The following is an 18,462-nucleotide window of genomic DNA, read 5'->3' as shown; positions in this document are numbered from 1 at the left end:
CCACCCCGCAACCTCGGCCTGCCCTGAGGGGGTCCGCGAGGGCGCGTGCGGGCGCACGGGTGCCGGCGGGGGTCGTAGGCCTCCCCGGGGGGCCGCGAGCGCGAAAGGATTGGCGCGCGCCGGTGAGTTGTCCCCAGCCCACGCCCGCAGCAACGGGATGCGGATTGCCTGCGTCCGTACGGGGCGGCTGGCGTGGTCATTCCTCTCCGGTCCTCACTGAGCCCGGGCTTCGGGGGGCAGATACTAACACGGGGTTCCTGAAGTTCTTGCCTCCAGAACGGAGTCCGCAGGGAGAGGAGTAACTGAATGCGAGGTTTCTGCAAAGCCTGGGGAACAGCAGGAGTTGCTCCCGGGATGGAGGGGAAGGGAGCTTGGACTTCGTCCTGCAGTGGGAGCCTTCGGAGGAAGCCCTCTGGATTCCTCAGCAGTCCCACCGGGCGGCCTCAGGGGTGTGCTCGCGGAACCTGACGGCAGTGCTGCCAGAGTCCGAGCTGCGGTACTCGCTCTCTGTTGCTGCACGGTTAACCCAAACTTTCAGCACGACTAGTGCAAGAACCCACGTGAGGGTGGTGGGAAAGCCTGGGTGGGGTATGCTGGGGAGGAGATTACAGGGTAGAAGCCTGGGTGGGACAGGTCAGACACTTGGAGATACTAGCGGCTGCACCCAACTCAACTGCCCAAACCGAGAGGCCACCACTGGCTTTCACTCCTGGTGAAACTTACCCTGCAGCTCGTATAGTGCCAACCAAGACCCAGGCTCTCCGCTCCAGGATGTCCCCGCTCTGTGGACTGAGCAGCATTGTTCGGGAAAGGAGGAACTTTCTCCTCAAATAAGGAAACAGCTTATTTCTCATTGGCCCTGCCTGGGTTGTTCTACCATCCGCTAAGCAGTGGCCAGGAAAGAGGGAAAAGCTGATGGCTCTAACCAGTCAGAGCCAGGCCATGCACCCAGGCTTACCTTAAGGAAAACTTGGGTCCTGCTGCTGGAGGGGGAGTGGGTGCTGGGAGCAGCCCACAGTTGTTTACCATATCGTTGTGTTCCTTTATTGAGATGGACAAAGGAAAGGCAGCTCCCGTGTAGGAGCTCATTGTACAGAGCTCAGTTCCACACACCAAAGGAGGCTTTATGTGCTCCACCTTTGTGTGTATGCCAAACCCATTACCGATGAGTGGTGTGCTCTGAGCACTTTGTGTGCATAGCCAGGCACTAAACTAAGTACAGCCAGGGACACTGAATAAGACTGAACAAGCCCCACACCTCCAAATGGTCTGGTGGTCATCAGACAGAGTGACAAGAGCCAGGAGGAGGGGCCTGTTGGGCCAGTACAGTAATTGGAGCCAGAAGAGATGCTGGGCTGTAGTGAGGATGAAGAAAAGTGGACAGATTCAAGAGATCACCAAGTGGTAGGTGGCCAGGATTTGACTGGCTCTCCATGGGTCTGGGAGTGGGTCTTGAGTCTACAATAGGAACCCAGAATGACTTCCAGGGGACTGCTAGCAAAGGATGGAGGACCCAGCATGGGAGCATTAGGAGTGGGGGGGGGGGGAAGGTGGGCACTGCCAGATAAATGCAGACAACTGCTACTGTGGGCCTCAAGAACAGCTGAGGGCAGAGGGTGTGTGTGGAAGGGTGAAGTCAGGGCCGAGCAGAGGGAGACAGTGCAGAGAAGGAAGAGGGGAGGAAGTCCATGGTCCTTGGAAGGCAAGGACTGACTCTCTGTTGGATTGTGGTTCCGGATGGCTTTGGTAAAAGTTACCCGGGCATGATGGGGCCGACTACAGACCCAGTGGCAGGAAGCAAGAGGTAGAGACCAGAGCTGGCCAAGAGGGGAACAGACTCAAGCTGGAGGGAGCTCAGAGTACATGCGAGAGAAGCTGAGGGTAGAAGCAGCTCACCAATAGGGTAATGGAAGGGACCTGGACCTGAGCAGGGAGATGGATGCCCCTGTAAGGCAGCAGGCAGAGATGGATGGACATAAGGGAGGTGCAGAGTTAGAGCTGCTGTGAGTGAGCATGTTGGGAAATTGTTCTTGGACTTGACTCTATACTTAATGAAGTAGAGTATCTGGAGAAGGGATCCAAAACCCTTATGTTCATGTCTCTCCACAGGTGATGTGATGGTCACCTGTGAGCACTCAGGTGAGACTGGAACCAGGAGAGCCACCCAGCTTGCTGCTCTTACTGGCCTGGGGAGTGAGGTAGAAAGCAGAGAAACTGGAAGTGGGGCACTCAGAGTGGCCAAAGAGCTGAGCAATGGAGTCCCTGCTGGAAGGTGGAGACCAGGGGAGGGCTAGAAGGATAGAAGACTAAGTCAAGCATAGGCGGGGCCAGAGTGGGGTTGGGAGGCTTTGGGTTCTGGACAGGCTACCAGCACAGCCCTGAGCGGGGAGCCAAGGTCAGAGTTCACAGAGATCTGGCTCAAACTCCCCCAGCTGTAGAAGATCATGCTCAGCTGACCCCTCACCCTTGCAGTCTCTCCCCACCTCCGACAGGGCACCCAAGGCATGTGTGCTTATGCCAGAGAACACAACTCAAAACGCTGAACACCACACGAGCTTTATTTGTACAGTCTGTAAGATTTCTAGATCTGTCCCAGTGAGGGAAAGAGGAGCCTCGTAAACCTGTTACTAAAATGCAAATTAATAATTGTTGAACACACAGTGTTGACAAATAATTCTTAGCCCCTATTTTAACTACTGTGATTATCAGGGGAAAAAAAAAAACCTTTTCCTAAGACACTCAGCTGCAAAGGGCAGGCAGTGTTGGAATCCCCCTCAGTGATCCTGCACCACTCTGGAAAATACGCCTTCGGGCTCTTTCCCATCCCCCAGGGCAGCAGCAAATCCTTCCTGTCGCCTCCTTTTGGCCAAAGCAGCCAAAGATTTAAAAGTCTTTGGTTCATAGATGGCTAGATCCGCAAGTACTTTCCTGTTGAGCTCCACCTGGCACTGGGAAGAAAATCAGAGCCCGTGTCAGAATCAGAAATATGTTTCAGTGAAAAGCGGCAAGACTGAATGCAGCCGAGAACCCTATGGTTTGAGTTGGCGGGAAGCATCTCCTCTGCTGAGCACACTCTGCATGGCTCCAGGGCAGTCTCTGCCCTCAGTCTCATGCCCTCACCTTTGGGGAGGTGGAAAGCGTGTGGCGAATGTATCCAAGCAGGATGCTGGAGGATAAATGTGCACAAGGGGAAGGCATCCCTGCAAGAGGTGATGTCACATGAGCAAGGATGTTTGGCATCCGGTCCTGGTGCCAGCCATGGAACTAACAACCTTGTTAGGGTCAACAATCGATCATCAATCACCCAGACAGAACTATGACTGCTGGCCTGGGGTAACCCTTTAAGTCAGCTTCGAACAGAAAATCACAATTCCCCTTCTACGAACAATGAAATGAGACACAGAAAAGTATGAGATGCAGGCAGAGGAGTAAGGAACAAAAGCAGGTGTTCTCAATTCCCACAAGGGAGCGAAACCAGATCATCTATCAAGTAAAACTGCATGTGACTTCCAAAAACTGACGAACTTGAAAAGCAAAAGAAAGGTAGGATGATCCCTGAGTGTTAACCACAACTATGCAGGGGTGGTTCCTGCTCTACTACCTGGGCCTTTTGTGTCTTGGCCAAGGTTCGCTCTTCTAAGCCTCAGGCTCATCAGTAAAATGGCAATGTCACGCACGAGGATACTTGCAAAGTACCAAAGACAGGATCTGGTACAAGCTAGAAGCACAACACCCACTCCCCTTTTTAAGAAAAAATTTAAATGCACACAAAAGCAGAGGGATTAGCATAAACACTAGATTCAACAATTAACCAAGATTTTGTGACACATGCTTAATCTCTCCTGTCCAAGACCGTCCCCGTGCTGTTTGACTACAAGTTTCAACTTCATCTGCTACCTCATCAGAAATCTTTCAGTGCAGTGGGAGGATGGGTTAGCCTGGTGATGGGTATTGAGGGCACGTTCTGCATGGAGCACTGGGTGTTATGCACAAACAATGAATCAGGGAACACTATATCTAAAACTAATGATGTAATGTATAGGGATTAACATAACAATAAAAAAATTTTAAAAAAAAAGAAATCTTTCAGTGCAAAACTTTGAAATTACACTTTAAAGTTAAAGGCAAGTTTTTGCCCCTTTTCTCTTGATGGGGAAACACAAGGGCTCATGTCCTGGTATCAGTTGCCCTATTTCCAAGGCAAAGCAATTGTGATGGGTCCCTGAACCTGCCAGAACTCCACCTTGAGAACTTGTCAGGGAGCCAACACTCCACTGCCCATTGTACTGGACGACGTCAGTTAGATCACTTTCTATAGATTTCAACATCTCAACAGGACCACATCCTCAACCATACCTTAATTAAATTGACAATGAATGCGGGGTACTTCAGGCCGTGTTCCTGGGAGGCAGCTGTAATTCGATTAATCCAGAGCTGAAATAAGAAAACATCGAGATGCTTAAGAACTAGTTGTGCATTATGTCCACACCTACCAGCAAAGGTTCTGAGTCAACTAAAAGTCAAACTAAACTCTTTTTGCACAAGTAAATAGAAAAATCAGTGATTTCTCTTCAGGCACATTGGCCTGCAGTACAGTCAGTTAACAAAACTTGATGCTCTTCATTCAAATGCCAGCTTCCTTCTAAATAAGTAGTTAAGGGGCGCCTGGGTGGCTCAGTTGTTAAGCGTCTGCCTTCAGCTCAGGTCATGATCCCAGGGTCCTGGGATCGAGCCCCGCATCTGGCTCCCTGCTCGGCGGGAAACCTGCTGCTCTCCCACTCCCCCTGCTTGTGTTCCTGCTCTCGCTCTCTCTGTCAAATAAATAAATAAAATCTTTAAAAAATAAATAAGTAGTTAAGTCACATGCTGTAAAGCATTAATTCAATACATATTTTTAGGCCCTGAGAATACAAAGGTGAGCAAAAGAGTCTGTGGCAGACACAGCTCAGTGCAGAAAGGATCCATGTGAATGAATTACAACAGCCACTGAGATCAGTGCTACCAGGTGGGGATGAAAAACTTGAGGTTGAAGCTTCACGGAGGTGGAGGTAAAATGGTCTTGAGGGAAGAGCAGGGCTGGAGGGGAGAGGAGGCATCAGGAGAACCTTCCTGGCAAGGAGTAGCAGGGTAAGTTCCAGGCACAGCAAAAGGTCTGAAAACTGTAGGGAAATCAAGGCTAGTGGTTAGATCCAGAATGATCTGTCAGAGTGATATGGAAGCTTCCGAATAGATTTGGTCTGTTAAACAAGGGGGTGGATTATAGGGCTCAGTTGGTAGAGCATGCAACTCTCAATCTCAAGGCTGTGCGTTCAAACCCCACACTGAGTGTAGAGATTACTTAAAAAAATCTTAAAAATAAGGGTTTGGATTCTTAAGCCATTCTTTACTCAATCTTAAGACAGTACTCAAGTGTATTTCTTCCTTCAGTGATTCTAAACTTTGAATATGCATGAGAATTATGTAGAGGTTTGTTGTAACATTTCTAGCCGCCCCCTGCCCAGAGTTTCTGATTGAGTAGGTGTGGTGGGGCCTGAGAATCTGCATTGCTAACAAGTTCTTAGGTGAGGCCGAAGCTGTACAGGGACTCCACCCCACCTTGAGATACTCTGCTCCCGTTAGCAGCAAACACGTGTGTGCTACCAGACACTGCTCACGAGTCTTCCCATACACATGTGGACTGACCTGATCCCTGCAGGGTCATAGGAAGCAGCACCACCTCTAGCATGCTGAGTAAATGAAACGCATAAAGAACAGAGCTGGGATGCAGAGGTCACTCCTGCACACGAGACCGTCGTGCACAGGGATAGTTTGTCATGCTGTGACCCTGACCGACAGTTAATGAAGCACTTCTGACTTTAAAGGGTCAGAATTCTCCTCTCTTCCTTATTCGTTCAGCCAATATTTACAAAGTGTTACCGATGTAGGCCGGAGGTTACAGCCTTCAACAGAGCGGAGAGATCCCTCCTAAAACTTACACTGGGGGCGGGGAGCAATAACCAACCAACCAAGTCAAATACGTGGTATACTGGTCGCTAAGTGCACGAGAAGGGAGATCCACTGCAGGACAGTGAGGCGTGACCGGAGAACGCAGAAGAAACCGCAAGCGCTAGACGCGAGAGGAAGCAGGCTTGGCTTCTTCCACGTGCAGATCGAAGCCAAGAGCGGCCATGCAGCCGGTGGGCGAGGGGGTGGCCAGAGACAAGGTAACCGAGTCGGGCTGAGGTCGGCCCTCGTTAAGGGTGTGAAGGGACGCCACCAAGGGCTTCAAGCGGAAGAGGGGTGCGCAGCAGAGAGCAGAGCGGTGGAAGCAGGGGGACTGGCGAGGCGGCTTTCACACCGGCCCAGGCGAGATCTGGACATCCCAGACTCCGTCTTGGGGCAGGCGGACTCTGCCGGGGGTTCGCATGTGACGTGTGAGAGAGAGAGTCAAGAGAACCGAGGGTGGTACTGAGAACGGAGAAGCCATCCCCTGAGCTGGGCGGAGAGGGTCAGGACCGAGCGGCCCCCTGGGGCCCAGGGGAAGGGGCGGGTGGAGGGGCCGGCCGAGCCCAGCCTCCCCGGGTCCGCGCTTACTGTCCTCATGTTCCTCTTCTTCAGCCTTCGCGCTTCCGTGCATTTCACAAACGCTCTGGTCACAGCTCTCACCGCCAGCTTGTAGCACCGATTCTTCCTTCCCCGGAAGTGCTGGGTCAAGAAACGGGAGGGGAGGGTTGTCAGCGCGGCCCGCAGGCTCCACGGCCCGCCTGCGCGCTCCGCGCCGGGAGGAGACGACTCACCCGCGCATGCTGCAGCACCTCCTGCACCCGCCAGTAGCGGTCAGTGAGGCGGCTCCGCAGCCAGAGCTGCGCGCTGAGGAAGACCATGGCGCCCGCCGGCCGGCTTCTCCGCTCCGCCGCGCACGCGCCGCGCCGCACCGCCTGCAGCGGAAGCGGTGGCGGCGCCCGAGCGCTTCCGGGTCAGCGGCCCGGCGGGACTTCCGGGACGAAGGGAGTCTTGTGGCGCGGTTCCTTGCGCGGCTGGTCCGAGGCGGTGGGGCTCGGGCGGGCTGCTGCGGAGCGCCGTTTCCGGCGGCTGGCTGCACCTGCGGCGGTGGGGCTCGCAGTCTGGAGAGTGTAGCGGGTCAGGCGCGGCAGGTACGGTGGAGGAAGTAAACACTAGCGGTTCCGTTCGTCCGAGATGCCCGGGGTACGCCGGTCCGCAGAGGGCAGCCGGCGGGGAGGGCTGCCAGTGGGCACGGGTGTGATGGAGGTTCTGCAACAGGATACTGCTGAGGGCTGCCCAACGTTGTGAAGATGCTAAACACCATCGAATTGTACGCTTTAAATGGTCAAAACGGGTACTCGCTTCGGCAGCAGTTATACAAAATGGAAATGATCGAATGGTAAATTTTATGTGTGTTACCACCTTATCGCTATATTACCATGATAACGAAGTGGGGGGCAGAATGGGAGAGTGCACTTTCTTTGTAACTTTTTAAACGACAGAAAAGTTGCGAGGCTACTTCATGGAACTCCCCAATGCGCTTTACCCAATAGCACCAATTGTTTACCTTTTTTTTTTTTTTTTTACATTTTTTTTAAAAGATTTTATGTCTGTATTTGACAGAGCACAAGCTGGGGGGGCTGCAGGCAGAGGGAGAAGCAGGCTCCCCACCAAGCAGGGAGCCCGATGTGGGGCTCCATCCCAGGACCCTGAGATCATGACCTGAGCTGAAGGCAGATGCTTAACCGACTGAGCCACCCAGGTGCCCTTTACATTTTTAAAATTATTCTTCCTGTAAATGTTTATAAACTCAATAGTAGGGTTTTGGGTGTTTTTGTTTTTGTTTTCTGGACTATCTGCAAGGAGGTTGCAGATATTTAAATACTTAACTATATATTTCCTAAGAACAAGGACATGCTCATGCAAACCATAGTTAAACTATCAAAATTGGGAAGCTTAACATTAATGCTGTTATCTAACCTACAGTCTATATTCCAACTTTGTTAAATGTTCTTCCTTTTTTTTTTTTTATTTTTTTTTTAATGGGCTCCACACAGGGGCCACACGCTCAGGTCACCTGGGTGGCACAGTCAGTTAAGTGTCCAACTCTTGGTTTGGGCTCAGGTCCCGAACTTGGTGTTGTGAGATCCAGCCTTCTGTGGGGCTCCGCGCTCAGTGTGCAGTCCGCTTGAGGATTCTCTCTCCCTCTCCCTCTGCTCCTCCGCTATGGACGCTCTCTCTCTCTAAAATAAATAAATAGGGGCGCCTGGGTGGCTCAGTCGGTTAAGCTCAGATCATGATCTTTGGGTCCTGAGATTGAGCCTGTGTTGGGCTCCCTTCTCAGCAGGGAGTCTGCTTATCCCTTTCCTTCTGCCCCTTCCCCCCCACCCCGCTCATGCTCTCTCTCAATCTCACTCACTCTTTCCCAATAAATAAAATCTAAAAGATAAATAAATAATAAAATATAAATAAAAGAATCACACACTCCACTGATTGAGCTAGCCAGGCACCCCTGTTGAATGTATTTTATTGCTCTTTTCCCTGTCCAGGATCATGCACTGTATTTAGTTCTAATTTTGAGTTTATTTATTTATTTTTTTTAAGATTTATTTATTTATTTGACAGAGAGAGACACAGTGAGAGAGGGAACACAAGCAGGGGGAGTGGGAGAGGGAGAAGCAGGCTCTCCGCCGAGCAGGGAGCCCGATGCGGGACTCGATCCCAGGACCCTGGGATCATGACCTGAGCCGAAGGCAGACGCTTAACGACGGAGCCACCCAGGCGCCCCTAATTTTTAGTTTAATCCTCAACTTTTCTTTATCTTTCTTGACTCTGGATTTCTTGAAGAGTACAGGTTGTTTTGCAGGATGTCTGAATTTGAGTTTGTCTGATGTTTCCTCATTATTGGAATCAGGTTATACATTTTCAGCAGAATACTACAGAAATTATATTGTGTCTTTGTCAGTTCATGCTATCACGATGGCAGCTTATCCCAACATGGGTGCTGTCAGCTTTGACCACTTGGTTAAGGTTTTCTTTACCAGGTTTCTCCACCGTTTTTATGCTTGTAAGTAATACGTAGCTTGTAAAGAAATACCTTGTAACTCATTACAGGGGTTCCTGTAAGTAGACCCTGAGATAGAGGTAGGAGTACAGAGGTGTCTTGTCCAGAGGGAGGAAGCAGTGATGTCTGGGTGGTTCAGTAGGTTAAGCCTCTGCCTTTGACTCTGGTTATGATCTCAGGGTCCTGGGATCGAGCTCTGTGTCAGGCTCCCTGCAGGGAGCCTGCTTCTCCCTCTCCCTCTGCCATTCCCCCTGCTTGTGCTCTCTCTCTCTCTGTCAAATAAATAAATAAAATCTTAAAAAAAAAAAAAAGAGGGAAGAAGTGGGATCAAACAGGGAGGGCCTCAGATAGGATGCAGATCAGACAACATGTCAGCTCACCCGGTACTTCTGAGCAAAGATTGCTATTAGAGATGCCTTGTGTTGGGCGGAAATGGGAGACCCCAGTAGCTTTGCCGTGCTCAGCCTGTGTCTGGAGCCACCAGGAGAAGCATACCGTCCGGTGAGAGATGCTGCAGTGGACTTGAACCTGAATGGCGAATGCAGTCTGGAATAGGTACCTAAGCAGCACCCCTCCATGGCCACGCACTTTGAGACAACATAAATATCCTGTTTCCCATCAAATTTGCATTCATTCATTGTTGATTTTCTAACCCCATCATTCTTCCCATACTTATTGGTATTCTACTTAAGAGCTTTCTCTTTTGGAGGGTACAATTTTAAATAGTGTTAGAGCATGCACTGAGGGTGGTGTTGAGTAAAGAAGGAAGTGACTGAGGCAGGCAGATATCTGTGGGAATAGTACGGCAGGCAGAGGAGTCAGCAAGTGCAAAGGACTAGAGGCAGGAGGACACCTGGTGTGGTCAAGAACAGCAGAAAGGCCAGTGTAGGGGCACCTGGGTGGCTCAGTCGTTTGGCGTCTGCCTTCGGCTCGGGTCATGATCTCAGGGTCCTGGGATCAAGCCCTGCATCAGGCTCCCTGCTCCGCGGGAAGCCTGCTTCTCCCTCTCCCACCCCCCCACTTGTGTTCCCTCTCTCGCTGTCTCTCTTTGGCAAATACATAAATAAAATCTTAAAAAAAAAAAAAAGAAAGGCCAGTGTGGTGGGAGTGAGGCAAATGAGAGTCCCATGGGCCCCTGAACCTCAGTAAGCAAGTCAGAGGCCAGAGATGGAAATTGGTGAGGATGTGTAGGCCCTTGGTCATGTAAGGACTTTGATGTTCTGGTTACCATGCTGCATTTAGGCTTCCTCACACCATGGTGGCTTCAAGGAAGTCATTCCCTACATAGTGGCTGAAGGGCAAGGTGATATGGATGCCTTATCGTGCCTTCTTGGCTTACCCTGGAGAGCCACACAGCATCATTTCAGCAGCCCAAATAGTCACAAAAGTTCAGTCAATGTCAAGAGGCAGAAACATGGACTCTAGTTCTAGATGAGAGTGTTAACATTAAAAATTAAACTGCCAGGGGCGCCTGGGCTCAATCGGTTAAGTGTCTGTCTTCAGCTCAGGTCATGATCTCAGGGTCCTGGGATCGAGCCCTGAGTCGTTCTCCTTGCTCAGTGGGGAGCCTGCTTCTCCCTCTTCCTCTGCCTGCCGCTCCCCCTATGCTTGTGCTCTGTTTGTGTCGAATAAGTAAATAAAATCTTAAAAAAAAAAAAAAACTGCTCGTTGTTTTACCAGCAAAAAATAGGTTTATTTGAAAAAAGAAGAGAATTGCAATCCAGGACAAGCAAGCTACTGCAATACTGGGAGAACAACTAAAGGAGGATCTTTTATAAAGGAAAACAGAATTGGGAGGGGCCGTTGCAAACAAAAAGTTCACTGGAGTAAACTGAGAGTTTGAAATACAGTGACTTCTCATTGGCTAAATTGTGGCTGTCTCTCTTTTTTATTAAAGATTTTTTTTTAATTAATTAATTTATTTATTTGAGAGAGAGAGAGAGAGACATCACAGACAGGCGTTTGGGGTAGAGGGAAAGGTAGGCTCCCTGCAGGATTCAATCCCAGGACCCTGGCATCATGAACTGAGCCAAAGGCAGATGCTTAACCGGCTGAGCCACCCACGCACCCCCCGCCCCCCGCACCACCACCCCTCCCCCTCCCCCTCCCCTCCCTACCCCCCCCCCCCCCCCCCCGCAAGCTGTGGCTGTCTCTCATTGGCTAAATTGTGACAGTCTCTCATTGGCTAAGTTGTGGCTGTCTCTCATTGGCTAAGTTGTGGCTGTCTCATTGGCTAAGTTGTGGCTGTCTCTCATTGGCTAAGTTGTGGCTGTCTCTCATTGGCTAAGTTGTGACAGTTTCTCATTGGCTAAGTTGTGACTGTGTCTCATTGGCTAAGTTGTGACAGTCTCTCATTGGCTAAGTTGTGACTGTGTCTCATTGGCTAAGTTGTGACGGTCTCTCATTGGCTAAGTTGTGACGGTCTCTCATTGGCTAAGCTGTGGCTGTCTCTCATTGGCTAAATTGTGACAGTCTCTCATTGGCTAAGTTGTGGCTGTCTCTCATTGGCTAAGTTGTGGCTGTGTCTCATTGGCTAAGTTGTGACAGTCTCTCATTGGCTAAGTTGTGACTGTGTCTCATTGGCTAAGTTGTGACGGTCTCTCATTGGCTAAGTTGTGACTGTCTCTCATTGGCTAAGTTGTGGCTGTCTCTCATTGGCTAAGTTGTGACGGTCTCTCATTGGCTAAGTCGTGGCTGTCTCTTAGGCTGAACTGTTGCTGGGCGGATGAGGAAAGCCTTTCTTCCTCCTGCTGGGGTAGTGAAGTAACATCCCCCTGCAGGGTCCCTCTCTTCTTGTTGGGTCAGCAGTTGATGAGGAGTGGTAGGGCCTGAGAGCGCCCCCCCACCCCCCACCCCCGCCCCAAACCTCCCAACTACATTTTAGTGAGGCTGTTATTAATTTTCACAGGAGGACACGGAGATCCCATTGTAGAAAGAGCATGTGAGCTGGGTGAGGTCCCTGGGGCATCTGAACAATACAATATCCCACATTTGGTTTTCGCTTTCATTAAATGAGGAGTCGTTGGGGGCATTTTGAGCAGGAGAGCAGCAGCATCCAACTTATTAAATAAGCTTATAGCTGCTGTTTTGGGAAGACTGCAGAGAGGCAAGGGCTCAAGCAGGGAGACCAGTTAGGGTGGGAGCTGGCTTGGCTGTGGCAACATTACATTCCAGGCAAAGCTGACAGTGGCTTGGACCGTGGTAGACCCAGTGGAGGAGGTGAGAGGCCGCTGGGTGCTGGGCATGCTCTGTGCTGGCCAGCTGGTGTAGGGCCATCCGGCACCTTTGAAGACCATTCTCACTGAGGATCCCCGAGATGTCACTCCAGCCCTCACCTTTCCCCCCGTCTCATCCCCTGTGTGTCTGCTCTCCCCATGGAATAAAAGGTCTAACACCCACCCCCCAACCCAGGTCTAGGTCTCACAGGGAGTCACTGTTATCCCCCCTCCCTGGCCTCCCATGTCCAACCGTCAGCAAGTCCGAAGGACTCTGCCCTCGGAGTCAGCCCGACTCTGCCTGCTTACCCCAACCCCTGCTGCCAACGTGCCACCATCTCACTGGTTTCCCTGGACCTCCCTTCCCCAGGTGCCATCCGCTGTGTATTTGGCAGGTTCCTGAGCAGATCAGACCATGTCACAGTCACACAAAGGCTTCCTCAAGGCTTCCTGTTACCCTGGATGTAAATCCAAGCATTTCCATGGCCCGTGGGCTGAGGAGCTAATTTGGCACAACTCGCACTTTCGAAAAATGAAATTTGTCCCGTAAAGCCGTTCTCTGAGAAAAACTACAGTTTTAAATTGAATAATGGTGATGATTTTCTATGAGGATCCAGAGGTGGGTCATCAGAAACAACTGTCCCTCTGTTTCAGTTGTGCCACAGAAGTTTTAATTTATGGAGCTGGCTGAGTGATGACAGGGACAGGCTGACATCATTGAAAGGACATTTCTTACCACCTGCATTTCCTGAGAGGAGAGGACATGCCATGCCTTACAGAGCCCCAGAGAGAGGCACCAGTGTTCTCTGGAGGCAGAAGCAGGAAGGAGTGGAAAGCTCGGGCCAGAGCCTTTATTGGGGTTCCCACAGGAAAGACAAGGCAGGGCAAGGGAAACAGGTTAGGACTGGCTTATCTGAGAATCCCAGTGGTCCTCGGTGCATAGGGCCTGTCCCTAGTTGTCTGGTACCTGACCCTAGATAGTTCAGGACAGGGGGAATATCAACTGGGTGTGTGAGAGATAAGACAGCAGTTCTGAGGGCGCCTGGGTGGCTCAGATGGTTAAGCGTCTGCCTTCGGCTCAGGTCATGATCCCAGGGTCCTGGGATCGAGTCCCGCATCGGGCTCCCTGCTCTGTGGGGAGCCTGCTTCTCCCTCTCCTCCCCACTTGTGCTCTCTATCTCACTATCTCTGTCTCTCTCTCAAATAAATAAAATCTAAAAAAAAAATTAAAAAAAAAAAGCAGTTCTGAGAGCGGGCCCTGGATCACAGGGGAGATGTAAACAACTGTGGCCATTAGTTTGGCCCTGTGATAAATGGATGCCAACAGACAAATCCTGGATATAACAAAACACAGGAAGAACATCCCCATGTACAGCGAGAGCAGCTGAGAGTGACAATCCCAAGTGGACACAGGGGAGACTGTCAGGTTTTAGTCAAATCTATTGCCACGACTTAGTCTCTCTGCTAAAGAGTGTGGAGAAGGCTAGAGCTGCAGGGGTGATGTGCCCCCAGGGGGCAGTGGGGCAGTCCCAGGTCCATTACTGGAGCTCAAGCCACTGCCCCCTTCTCTTCTGGGAACCTCTCAGCTGCCCTCCCCTCAGGCAGGCAGCCTCAGTCCAGAAGAGAGGAGCCTGGCACACTCGGAAGGCTGTGGAAGCCCGAAGACTTCTGTCCAGCTCAGGGCCTCTGGGGCTATGTGCCGCTCCCACTCCTGCTCTCGGCAAAGGGTGGGCAGTACCTGGGGCAGACCCCTTCGGACACCAGGTCCTGGACCGCTTCACCCCATTGTGTCCTCAGGGTGAGGCTAGCCCCTCGGCTCAGCAAAAGCTCTGCGGTGGGGCCATGGCCATGCTCCGTGGCAAGGTGTAGGGGGGTCTTGTGGAGCCATCCAGCAGCATTGACCTGCGCTCCCCTGTCTAGGAGGTGGCTGGCGACCTCTGCGTGGCCTCCCCGAGCAGCATGGTGTAGGGGTGTGAGGCCCAATGAGTCTCGAGCATCCACCTCTGCTCCCCAGGCTGCTAGCCGCTGGACAGCAGGTAGATGTCCCCCAGCAGCAGCCCTGTGGAGTGCAGAGCGACTGTGCCTGTCCTTGAGGCTGGGGTCTGCCCCATGGTCAAGCAGCACCTCCATGTCCTAGGAGAGGAGGGAGGGAGAGGACAGAGGCTGGCCTCCCCCACCCAACAGCCTCTTTCTCAGTGCTGCTTCCCTGTTGGGTAAAAATGAGCCCGCACCTCTGCCACTCAGGGGGGCGACTCCACTCCAAGACAACCACTTGTCCTAAACATCCTCAGATAAAATCCAAGACTAAGCAGTCCTCGGCCTCCCTTCCCACGCCTAGGGGCTCGCTGGGCTCAAGGACAGCCCTGGTGCTCGCTGCGTATTTGTTGCTGCCCGTCACCAGGATAAAGTCCGAATGCCCGGCCAGGCATCCTCACCGGCCTTCCAAGAGAGGTTACAAACGGGAGAAACGGTCAAGGGGCCCCTGGCAGCCGGGCCCTCCCAGCCACCCTCCCACCCTCCAGTTTCCCTCCACCCGTCCAAGGGGCCCACCTGTCCGCTCCCTCCCCGCGGCCAGGCCGGGACGTACCTGCCTGCGGCCCAGGCTCGCCGCTATGCCGAGCGCCGTGGTCCCCATGCTGTCCCGGGCGTCCACCCGCGCCCCGCGAGCTAGGAGGAGGCGTAGCGCCGCCGTGCGCCCGGCCGCGGCTGCCACCATCAGGGCGCCGTCCAGGCCCGCGCCATCCGCCGCCAGCAGCTCCAGCACCGGCAGCCGGCCGCCCGCGGCCGCCCAGTGTGCCGCCGTCCAGCCGCGCGCATCCGCCGCCGTGGGACCCGGTCCCGGCGCGCCCAACAGGCGCCCGGCCAGCAGCGTGCGGCCCAGTGCAGCGGCCCAGTGCAGCGGCGTGAGGCCGGCCCCCGAGCGCGCCGCCGCTGGGGCCCCATGCTGCAGAAGGAGCTCGGCCACCCGCGAGTGTCCGTGCCAGGCGGCCTCGTGCAGTGGTGTGCGCCCCGCTCGGTCGGCAGCTCCCACCGCGGCCCCGCGCTGCAGCAGGAGACGCACCAGGGCCACGTGGCCGAGCAGCACGGCCAGGTGGAGCGCTGTCCTGCCCGTGTGGTCCCTGTGGGCAGCGAGGGTGGCATGGACTAGGGCAGGAGCGCCAGTAGAGGGGCCCTTGCTGCCCTGCCCAGAGAAAGGACCCCTGCCAACTCCGCCCTGGTGAAGATTCTTGGTCCAGCCCTGGGGCTCACCTCTCCTCCACACTGGCCCCTTGACGCAGTAGCTTTGTTGCCAGGCCCAGGTGACCCCTCCACACAGCTTGTAGCAGGAGCCCCCAGGCTTGCGGGGCACTGGGGCCCTCTGTCCTGGCTTCCAGGGCCTCCTCTGAGCCCAGCTCCACCCACCGAAGTTCCTGCTCAGCCCCTGCCTCTGTCATGTCTTGCTCCCCTGGCTGGGAGCTCTCGGAGTCCATCTGGGGAGAACAGGAATCCCTCATGGATACTGGGGGCCCCTGGCCATCCCCAGTCCATGTGTCCCCAGCCAATATGAACTGCCCCCCCCACCACCACCATCTCCTCAGGGGACCCGACTACCACTGAGCCTTCTGGAGGGTTTAACTCCTAGTTACCCCAAGGGGGAGTCCACCCTGGGGCTCTGTCCTCCAGTTGGGGGTCCTCTCCACGTGGTTCCCGGGCAAGCCACAGCCTGGTAGCCCTCTCATGGAGGCCTTCTGAAAGTGTGGAGGTGGGGCTGTCTGCTTCCAGAGGGCTAGAAGGCTGGGACTGCAGCCGTGGGGTAGGGAGAGCAGTGCAGCCTCCTGGGCCAGGCACTGTTTACCCAGCAACTTAAAGGGACACCCTGCGGGCTGGCAACAGCCCCTGCCCCAGCACCTTTCCTCCCCTGCCAACTGCCAGGGCTCCTGGCTTGGCCTCCCTCCTGGGAGACAAAGGCCAGGCAGGCAGAAACAGGCCCACAGCCTTTGACGTGCCATGACTTGCCCCCGAGAGGCACACACATGCCTTCCCCTGGGTCCCTCCCTCAGGCCCTGCTCCTCACCCCCACTCCTGTCCCTGCTGGGTCTGGAGCTTGGCTTCTCTCCTGATTCCAGGCTGGGGAGATGAACAGGGTAAGTGGGACCCCTCCCCCACAAGCAGATGCCACGCCAGGATAGAAGATTTACCACGGATGCCAGGCAACCTGGATGACCCTATGGAGAGTAGGAGCCCCTTGGGGTAGGTTGAGGCAACTCAGCAGAGGCTGTGAAAGGGGCAGAGCCCTGCCTGAACACTAGAAGGAGGGAGTCAGGCAAAGAGAGGAGAGCCAAGTCTAGAGGAAGGGAAGTGGTACTTCAGAAGGGGGCCTGAGTAAGGCCTCCAGGATTGGTCACCTTGATTCTGGGGCCCTGACCCCGAGGGTACCTTACCATCCCCAGTCCCTGGGTAAGGCCGCCTGTCCAGAACCCAGACAGAAGGGGGTATAGCGATCTCCTGAGCCTCCCCCTGTCCAGCTGCCTCTTGTCACTGTCCGCTGGGAGGCAGCATGGCTTTGGGTGGTCATGCCTTTCCCAGCCCCCTCAGCCCCCCATCCCCGCACACACACTCCCAGGGATGAGGTGTCCTGAAGGCCCTGCCCTGTCACACAACACACACACACACACACGCTCTAGAGGGGCAGCTGAACCTTGACCTTTCCCCCACCTCCCTGGAGAGCAGCCTTTCCAGGTGCCAGATCCAGAGGGTGGGTCTCTGGCAAGGGGCTGAGTGGCCGCATCTCACCCCTAAGCCACATGGACTCTATCCATGAGCCTCAGTCACTCTGTTCAAATGTCACCTCCCCGGGGCGCCTGGGTGGCTCAGTCATTAAGCGTCTGCCTTCCGCTCAGGTCGTGATCCCGGGGTCCTGGGATCGAGCCCCATCGGGCTCCCTGCTCAGCAGAGAGCCTGCTTCTCCCTCTGCTGCTCACCCTGCTTGTGCGCTGTCTCTCTGTGTCAAATATAATTAATTAATTAATTAAAATTAAATGAAGGTTTTTACTTATTTATTTGTCAGAGAGTGGGAGCACAAGCAGGGAGAGCGGCAGGCAGGGGGAGAAGCAGGGGGGAGGCTCCCTGCTCCCCACCCCCCACCCCACCCCACCCCCGCCGAGCAGGGAGCCCAACGCGGGACTCGATTCCAGAATCCTGGGATCACCTGATCCGGAGGCAGACGCCCAACCGACTGAGCCACCCAGGCGTCCCAAGTATCTACTCTATTTTTAAATGCTTGCCTTCCTCTTCTAGAATGAAAGCTCCATGAGGACACACCACACAGGCTGACAGATTCAGCGGGTAAGGAAGCAACATGATCTGGGTGGATGAGCACGGTTTACAACCTAAGTAGCCAGCAAAAGCAAGAGAGCAAAGCTGTCAGTTCCCTGACTCCCTTGACAAGCGGCAGGCGTGGGGGTGGGGGGACAGAGGGGCTGTTGCTGCGACTTCCATGCTTCACTGCGCCCTGGGAGGCCCAGGGGAAACTCTCATAGCTCCTGAGAGCCAGGGAAGCCTAGAAACCGCCTTCCTGAAGGCAGAAGTCCGTGAGAGCCAGCTGCGTGGCCGTCCTCCCACCTTCTGCCACAGCCTGGCGCGTGGCAGCTCACTCAGCTATGGAACTGTGCAGGCCTGTCAGGGCAGCCGCACAGAGCAGAGGCCCACACTGGCCCCCTTCACCACTGAGTCCACAGAGCCTAGAGCAGTCCTGGCACACTGAGGGAGCTCAGCGAGTGTTGACTGCATGAGCAAATGAATGCAAGAGGGACCTGAGCAGAGACTGGAGCTTAGGAGATTAGACCGGCACCCTCTCTACCTGAACTGTGCATCTGAACATTATCATTTGCAACATTTTCTACCCTAAGTTCATTATCTGAATAAATCAGCAGCTACTATAAGATCTGGATATGTGTGTGCCGGTGAAAATTAAATCGTGTATGTGTGTCGGGCAACAGGGCTTGGCATGTGCTGCAGGGAGCCTCAGCTCACGTCCTCACAGGGGCCTGACTTAGGCTTGCGTTCCTTAAACCCGCTGTGCACGATCGCTGCCATCCCCCATTCGTATGTGTCTGAAGGGAATTTACGCGCTGGAAAATGTTAGAAGAAAAGTTGGACGTGATAAAGCCAATGGTGGGAGAAGGTGTGAAAGGGAGACGTTCATATCTGATGCCACACAGC

At 53.8% G+C, this 18,462-nt stretch overlaps 2 protein-coding genes and 2 long non-coding RNA genes across 4 annotated transcripts; 2 read left to right on the top strand and 2 right to left on the bottom strand.

Moving 5' to 3' along the window:
• Positions 1-2,540: 2,540 nt before the first annotated feature.
• Positions 2,541-6,937, bottom strand: MRPL20 (mitochondrial ribosomal protein L20). Its single transcript, XM_036089620.2, has 4 exons — positions 6,777-6,937; positions 6,574-6,684; positions 4,357-4,434; positions 2,541-2,948 (listed from the first exon to the last, which is right to left on the bottom strand). The coding sequence occupies exons 1-4, from the start codon at positions 6,861-6,863 to the stop codon at positions 2,775-2,777; spliced, it is 450 nt and encodes a 149-aa protein (XP_035945513.1). The 5' UTR covers positions 6,864-6,937; the 3' UTR covers positions 2,541-2,774.
• Positions 6,938-7,071: 134 nt separating this feature from the next.
• LOC144382009 (uncharacterized) lies at positions 7,072-10,707 on the top strand. The gene is made up of 2 exons (XR_013448431.1): positions 7,072-7,381; positions 7,606-10,707. It is a non-coding gene; the product is annotated as an uncharacterized LOC144382009 (long non-coding RNA).
• Positions 10,708-13,924: 3,217 nt separating this feature from the next.
• ANKRD65 (ankyrin repeat domain 65) lies at positions 13,925-15,781 on the bottom strand. The gene is made up of 3 exons (XM_036089611.2): positions 15,511-15,781; positions 14,849-15,380; positions 13,925-14,394 (listed from the first exon to the last, which is right to left on the bottom strand). The coding sequence occupies exons 1-3, from the start codon at positions 15,753-15,755 to the stop codon at positions 13,954-13,956; spliced, it is 1,218 nt and encodes a 405-aa protein (XP_035945504.1). The 5' UTR covers positions 15,756-15,781; the 3' UTR covers positions 13,925-13,953.
• On the top strand, positions 15,582-18,190 carry LOC144382010 (uncharacterized). The gene is made up of 2 exons (XR_013448432.1): positions 15,582-16,491; positions 17,539-18,190. It is a non-coding gene; the product is annotated as an uncharacterized LOC144382010 (long non-coding RNA).
• Positions 18,191-18,462: the final 272 nt, after the last annotated feature.

Source organism: Halichoerus grypus, chromosome 5, assembly GCF_964656455.1.
Source record: "Halichoerus grypus chromosome 5, mHalGry1.hap1.1, whole genome shotgun sequence".
NCBI lineage: Eukaryota > Metazoa > Chordata > Mammalia > Carnivora > Phocidae > Halichoerus > Halichoerus grypus.
The sequence above is the reverse complement of the archived record's forward strand: the minus strand, read 5'-3'. Positions and strand labels throughout refer to the sequence as shown.

Coding starts and splice junctions, on each gene's coding strand:
- ANKRD65 (XM_036089611.2), bottom strand. CDS start 15,755: ATGAGGGATTCCTGTTCTCCCCAGATGGACTCCGAGAGCTCCCAGCCA. Junction 15,381..15,510: donor GGGGCCAGTGTGGAGGAGAG/GTGAGCCCCAGG, acceptor CGCTGCCCACAG/GGACCACACGGGCAGGACAG. Junction 14,395..14,848: donor CGAGCCTGGGCCGCAGGCAG/GTACGTCCCGGC, acceptor CTCCTCTCCTAG/GACATGGAGGTGCTGCTTGA.
- MRPL20 (XM_036089620.2), bottom strand. CDS start 6,863: ATGGTCTTCCTCAGCGCGCAGCTCTGGCTGCGGAGCCGCCTCACTGAC. Junction 6,685..6,776: donor AGGTGCTGCAGCATGCGCGG/GTGAGTCGTCTC, acceptor TTCTTGACCCAG/CACTTCCGGGGAAGGAAGAA. Junction 4,435..6,573: donor AGAAGAGGAACATGAGGACA/GTAAGCGCGGAC, acceptor TTCTTATTTCAG/CTCTGGATTAATCGAATTAC.